This window comes from Schistocerca nitens, chromosome 6, assembly GCF_023898315.1.
Source record: "Schistocerca nitens isolate TAMUIC-IGC-003100 chromosome 6, iqSchNite1.1, whole genome shotgun sequence".
Taxonomy (NCBI): domain Eukaryota; kingdom Metazoa; phylum Arthropoda; class Insecta; order Orthoptera; family Acrididae; genus Schistocerca; species Schistocerca nitens.
In genome coordinates this window covers 86,567,619-86,575,244 of record NC_064619.1, presented here as the reverse complement: position 1 = coordinate 86,575,244, position 7,626 = coordinate 86,567,619, and the positions used below count along the sequence as shown (strand labels likewise).

The 7,626-nt window shown below is 41.1% G+C and overlaps 1 protein-coding gene across 1 annotated transcript in view; it reads right to left on the bottom strand.

The window, feature by feature from the left end:
* Nucleotides 1-358: 358 nt before the first annotated feature.
* LOC126263237 (5-hydroxytryptamine receptor 3A-like) overlaps nt 359-7,626 on the bottom strand; it is a 245,169-nt gene continuing 237,901 nt past the window's right edge. Inside the window, exon 11 of the mRNA XM_049960321.1 lies at nt 359-6,780. Coding sequence (XP_049816278.1) covers nt 6,478-6,780 — 303 coding nt within the window. The 3' untranslated portion in view covers nt 359-6,477. The remainder of the gene's footprint in view (nt 6,781-7,626) is intronic.

The following is a 7,626-nucleotide window of genomic DNA, read 5'->3' as shown; positions in this document are numbered from 1 at the left end:
CTCAGAACAACTAGTAACCTTGTGACCATAACTTCCATCTCCACAAAGTTTGGACGCAAGAATGATAGAATAACGGTTCGCCACAACTTCACAGCTTTCTGTGAGCCAAGAATAGACCATGAGACTTTCGTCTGCCCTGTAGAACATGGAGCGCACTTAACAGAATATGGACTAACTATGGAAGGTACTGTGACCTATTACACAGGGAGAGGAATATAACCACTTCGGAGTGCACCTGTGGCTTTCCAAGACAGACTGTCAGGAATATTGTTAAAGAGTGCTCTTGAAATTCGTCTCCTGGAAACTGTCGGACTTTAGTAGATTTGATCAAAAATTATGTAAATAATATGTTTGCAAATTTGTGACTTCTGTAATATTTTATTTGTATTTATAAAGTGCTGTGTAAATTGCCATACAATTAATAATAATTCACCTAAACAAAAGAGAATTTGACATGGTCAGGGTATGCATTTCTGAGCAAGAGGGACTATTGCTCAGACAAGGTCTTCACAGTAAAATAACTGAAACTTCCACAGCACATAAAAGAATTATATTACTAATTAATGACTCAGAGCTGAATAATTTAATAAGTAAACTGAATTCAGTAAAGTGGGATACAATAATAACCAATGCTGATGAACTGAACAATAAATTTTTAGACCTATTAACTGTACATTTTGTTCTGAAGGCTACATGAAAACATGTAGGCAGAGTCGCTGCAATAAACCAAAAAATCTATAAAACTGACACATCCAAAATATTAGTAGAATAAGAATCATGATGTTTCCATATCATGATAGGTCGAAGTATAATAATGCTGACTTGGAAAAGTATATGAAAGTGAAAAACCTTGACATATTTGAAATCATGGTAGCAGAGTGCAAAAGAAATAATACATATATACCAAACTCAATGAATAAACGCAAAGCTGCATTGGAAACTATTAGAACAGAAATAGATTTTGAAGATAAAGTACAGCAGATAGCTATTTCACCTAACAGTCTAAATTCACATTTTTGTCAGTCCTAACTCAGATGTGAGAGAGTCACAGGCACTACTGCCAGAAATAAGTAATAAACTGAGCAACAGCTTTTGCTGGATCATGTAACAGAGAAGGTGGTCAACGGATCAGTAGCTAATGTCAGTAATTCTAGAGCAGAGGATTACTTTGGCTCTCAAATTACATTTATAAATCTATCAGAAATCAAGTTGTAATGTCATAGACTAGAATAACCGATAAAATGTTAAAAACAGGTAATAACCCTGAATGTTTGAAATTACCGGTAAAAAACCAGTTCATAAGAAAGGAGATAAAGCATATTCAGATAATTGTTGGCCTTTGTCACTTATAATATAAAAAATAGTAGACCACGGCATTCATAAACTGATGAGTCAATATTTTTGAATCTAATGATAATGTTTAACTCCTCACGGGTTGTTTCAGGTGCAGCCTTTCTACAGCCAAAGCAGATCAAAGCGCAGTGGAAAAAATATGCAGTTGTTTTGAAAATAGAGAGATTATCTGTGCAACTCTGCTGGACCCCAGGAAAGCAATACTCTCATAAAAAAACTCCGCCGCTGCGTAGTGAGAGAGAATGTTCTATACTTAATGCAGTCTCACTTGGACAGTAGAAATCAGTTAGATAAGATAAATAATGAAAAGTCCAGTTGTAAAAGATGGATATCAGGCATTTTTCTTAGACCTTCCCTTTTCATTCTTTATAGAAACTGTTTAACCATAGTTGGACATTATCCAGATGACACAAGACCTATCATATGTGACACCAACCTAGAGAATGTGCAACACAGCATAGCAGTAGCGATGGAGAGATGTACTGCTTGGTTCGAGACAAATGTACTGCAGGAATGATAATAAAACTGAGGTCCTTGTATATAGTCAGACTGCTACCACTCATGATAGCAAAACAGTCAAACTATTAGCACTGCATACAGACCTAAAGCTTAGCTGGAATATCCACACAAGAAAATTATATAGCAGACTAACATGTGTAATCTGCCTGCTGTACAAGCTGACAAGCAGTGTTAGTGTAGAACTTCTATTATATCCATATTTTTCAATCTTCCGCAACCACCTAAGTTATGGGTTTCCGTTATGGGGCAGTTCTCTATGCTCTAAATTAGTGTTTAAATGGCGAAAGATAGCTACAAGGTGCATTTTGGAAATTTGCCCACGTGAATAATACAGAGACTATTGGAAACAACTATAATGACAGTATCTAGCCTGTACATCTAAAACTACTGTATTTTTGTTATAGAAAACCTATGTATGTTTTACTTAAGGACGACAATTCACGAACGTAATACAAGACGTGGAATACAATTAATGTGCCATATGCAAGACTGGCGAAGACCTATAATAGCTACAAATATCTTGGTCTTGTCCACTTTAACAATTTAGCTGAAAATGCCTATATAGTACCAATGAATAAATTTGAAACTGATTTTATATTACGGATGAAATGTAAAGCATTTTACTCTGCTCAGGAGTTACTTGAGAGTGTAACAAATGACCTACATTTGTTATGAGAATAAGCAATAAACAAACACCAGAATTTATTATATATCGATATACGCCAGGTTGTGTAACTATGTTATTTCTGTTTCAAGTGCTTATTTTAATTTATCTGTGTAATTTTAAGGTTCATTCAGAAAGTAATGCACCACTTTTTTTTTTCTCAGTCAATAACAACGGTACGAATGTGAAACGTTAGGTAATCATTATTTGAAGTTTCCGGAGATCGCACGCCAATTTTCCGTTTCCTCCTACAGATAGCGCAGCTGCAACAGTGTTTCAAAATGGCACCAGTAAGCGATGTACGTTGCAAGCAGCATGCGTCATTGAATTTGTGACTGGGGAGAAAGTAACGGTTGGAAACAGTCACAAACGTTTGTGTGCAGTTTATGAAGCAACTGCAGTTGGCAGAAGTACTGATTGTAGCGCGGCATAGACGTTGGGGCCATCAGAAGGCGGTTCTCCAGAACTCCCTGCTCATATCTGACAAGGTGCAGCTTGCTGATGTGCTCATTCAGGTGGCCGTCGCATAAGGATTTGGCAGTTGGCGCTGAAGCTGTAAATCAGCAAAGGAAATGTGGATGCAATCATCCGTGCTCTATACCATTCAAAAGTGTGTGCACGATGCTTATGCCCTGCCTTCAGTGAAACACAAATCTCCCCGAAAAAACATTTCTTACGAGTTGCTGCTACATTTTGAAGCTGATGGGAAAATCTTCTATTCCGGAATGTGATAGGTGATGAAACATTGGTTCACTATTTTGAACCCGAAACAAAATGAGAACTGATGCAGTGATATCACCATCACTCTCCACAGAAAAAAAATTCTAAGCAACTGCTTCTGCTGGTAAGATCATGGCACTGTGTTTAGGGACTGTGAGGGTGTCACACTGTGTCATTGATGTGATGCAATGAGGCAGCACCATTAATTCTGAAGCATATGTGAACACATTAACCGAACTCAAGAAGCACTTCCAGTGACAACCCAGGTGATTGATTCAACATGATAACGCTCGGCCTCACACAAGTTCGAGGACTTCGGAAACACATCACTAAACAGGGTTGGACAGTGTTACCCCATCCACCCTACAGCCCTGATCTATCTCCTTCACACTTCCACTTTTTTGGACCATTAAGGCGAGGTTCTCATTCAAAATGATCGAAAATACGTTTTTACATTGCATTTTTTGAAAGGTATATGTGTCTAGCATGTTGGGACGATAAGGTTTTTTCAATCCGTGCGTTACAAAAGTCTCTACAGCCCACTGTTCGAAGCATTGTCGCGGTCGCCGTGGGATGCTCTCAGCCACAAAGTGATTTATACTGCAGTATGCGTGCAGACATATTCGCCGAAAAAGCTGACGAACAACGTGTGCAGGCTGCCGAACACAGCACTCCAGCTCAGCCAGATCGGCTTTTCTCTCCAAGAAGAACGAGGGACTTGCTCTCCAGAAACAATTAGAGTTCGAGGAAAGGTTGACATACGACAGGCAAAACGTAAGTAATGAAAACACTTTTTTTTCGTCATATTTTCCTCACAAATGGTCAAAACATAATTTCTGGCCCACCACATTGGATTAGCTATTCCGAATTTTAAAAATGTAACGTCAGATTTGTGTTCAGCGACATCAAAAATATGTAATAACAAGTAGTTTTTATGCAAATTCAACGAATAATACATATAAAAGTTTTTCCTAAATTTTAAACAGGTTTTTCTCGAGAAACGATTGTTGGAAACTTCGTATAGCATAAAATAAAAACGGTTCAATCTATTAACTTCTACTGTTGACTACCGAGACGTACACATTTTCTTGGAGCTTATAATGCAGCAAATTTTTAATATTAACTATCCTTTGTAAAGCCACAAAAAGTGAAAAAAAACAGAAGTCGAACTCAAAGTTCGAGTTAGCACCATATCGTTAAATTTAAGGTTATTTCATTGTGGTTAGGTATAAGCTTCCATACATTTAATGTAGTATTGACTGATGTTATCCATTTTGATTTCAGATAACTCCTGAGGGCTACACTGCACACAGTCTGCGTCCTTCAAACTCGCAGGCTCTCGATCAAACCGTAATTATGAGCGAAATTTTGTTTTTTAATTGAAAATCTAAAATAAAGTTCAAACACATCCTTTATATATCTTTTCATTCTCTCAAAAAGTTTCAAACTTTGCCTATTTTTTGGTCACTTGAATTAGAACCTGGCCTTAAAGGATGTCATTCGTGTAAGATATTTTGAGGATGACGAAGAGGGGATGCGCACAGTGAACAAGCGGTTTCGTGACCAGAACAAGTTGTGGTACCAACAGGACATACACGTGTTTTTGTCGCGCTAGAGGAGGGCCACAGAACAGGAGGGAAATTACAAGGACGTACAGGACGTGTACAAGAAACGTAATTCTCTCTTGTGTGTGCGTTTCATTATGTTCCATAAATAATTGCTGAGGAAAATAAAATTTGGTACATTACTTTGTGTTTGACTCTTGTATTTATTGTCTTTGTCATTCACTTAACTATGTGGGGCATTTATCTTGTAATTTCCCCATTATGTAATTATTTATTGTTATTGTAATTTACTTAATTAGGCAGTGTATCTATCTTGCATGATTTTTCTGTTCTTGATGGCATTTGTCCAAGTTTTTATTATTATTTCATTTAACTTTGGTGACACAGACTCGATATAAAGATGCTGAAGGTGAGCAAAGCGTTTGTATTTGTATTTCTTTCTGTAGTACTGCTTTTTGCCACTGAGAGTTTATACAGTTATCCTTCCAGAGAGAGCTTATGTACAACATGCAGTCTCTTCACCACTCCTGATTCCGTGAGCCAAGCACCGTCGCTGATTAGATTCCATTCGGCTTGAATCACTTTTTTAGTGACATGTTATGTGCGCTTGACATTTTTCTAAAGGCTGATCCTAGTGTACAGCGTACGGTTATGGATCTGTCTGGTTTGATTTTGAACTCATTTAGTCGATCTTTGACGGAAGCTGTAGAGATGAAAAGGGCGGCTGCCAGATTCGTGTTGAAGAAAAGTAACGTCGCGTGGAATCGTGCTGCGCTTTGAAACAAGATTTCCGAAATAAGAGAGACGTTTTTGCACAGCCATCTCAGGTGGAGAATCACAGTGCTACGGTTACAAACGCCGAAACGAAGCAAGAATCTAATCAGCGGAGGACAATTTCGTCTCGTCCCAATACAGCTCCTCGAGTGATGGCGAACGTCAAAGAGTTTATTCCACTGAGTCAGGGTAGTTAACCGGGCTTTCTAAATGGATGTTTGAAAAGATTGCATAATAGTTTTCAGCGGAAGAGGCTCCATTTACGGCAGTCGGGCGTCTGGTTTTACCATGTCGATAACGCTGTCCTGTGTGTATGACAGTTTTTGTCCAAAAGTGCCACTACCCACGAGCCCCATATCCCCCGTGTTCAACTGAGCTCGGCGCTTGCGACCTTTTTTTATTTCCACGAAAGCGACACGAAACGAGAGCGTTTTACTGACGGTGCTGAAGTGAAGAAAAAAAACAGCACAGATGCCGTCGGGCACCACAGAAGACGAATTTAAAAAATGTTTCAGTGGAGAGTAGGTACTCCGAGGGGTGCTAAAGGCTTTTTCTAATTGAATAAATAAATCTTCAAAAATAAGTTCGGTTTGCTGTGGGTACCCCCTCGTAAAACGACTGTAGTCATGTTCGCGAGGAAACTCGTGAAAGATGACACAGAAAGCGCAACTCCGATCGCGTGTCACGTATCACATTGGAATATCTGTTCCTCCCGTCGCATCGGAATGCGGATATTATTGTGGGGAACGCTTGTAAACACTGACATTCGAATGCGTCGCTAGGTGGTTATATCCGACAGCGAGGGGTAGTGGCGTTGAGTTAATTGTGACGGTCCTTCGGAGTAGGAGCGCAGTGTCGGGATTGGCTGGGAGCGGCGTGACGTCAGTGGGCGAGCAGCAGGCGCAGCAGGGCGGCGAGCAGCGCGCTGCAGACGCCGGCCGCCCCCAGCCGCTGCGTCAGGACGGAGGCGGCGCCCCACCACTCGGCGTCGGAGGCGGCGCCGGCGGCGCCGGTGTTGGCGATCAGGGCGTCACTGCCTCCGCCAGTCGCGTCGCCTTCTCCGTCGCCGCCGCCAGTGCCGGCAGCCTCCACGTCGGCTTCGGGGGCGGGGGAGGCGGCGTCGGCCGCCGGCGCCTCCACCGGCTGGGGCACACCACACGATATGAGCATCAGCTGCAGGTCGGGCTGAAACACGCGCGCTTCCGCAGGAGACTCGCCACGCTTGCTGATGCGGCGGCCATTAGATGCATTAGATGAGTATGTGCCAAGCAAGATCGTAAGAGATGGAAAAGAGCCACTTTCGTACAACAACCGAGTTAGAAAACTGCTACGGAAGCAAAGGGAACTTCACAGCAAACATAAACATAGCCAAAGCCTTGTAGACAAACAAAAGTGACAAGAAGCGAAATGTAGTGTAGGGAGGGCTATGCGAGAGGCGTTCAATGAATTCGAAAGTAAAGTTCTATGTACTGACTTGGCGGCAAATCCTAGGAAATTTTGGTCTTATGTCAAAGCGGTAGGTGGATCAAAACAAAATGTCCTGGCACTCTGTGACCAAAATGGTACTGAAACAGAGGCTGACACACTAAAGGCCGAAATACTGAATGTCTTTTTCCAAAGCTGTTTCACAGAGGAAGACTGCGCTGTAGTTCCTTCACTAGATTGCACAGATGACAAAATGGTGGATACCGAAATAGATGACAGAGGCATAGAAAAACAATTAAAATCGCTCAAAAGAGAAAAGGCCGCTGGACCAGATGGGATACCAGTTCGATTTTACACAGAGTACGCGAAGGAACTTGCCCCCCTTCTTGCAGCGGTGTACCGTAGGTCTCTAGAAGAGCGAAGCGTTCCAAAAGATTGGAAAAGGGCACAGGTCATCCCCGTTTTCAAGAAGGGACGTCGAACAGATGTGCAGAACTATATACCTATATCTCTAACGTCGATCAGTTGTAGAATTTTGGAACACGTATTATGTTCGAGTATAGTGACTTTTCTGGAGACTAGAAATCTACTCTGTAGGAATCAGCA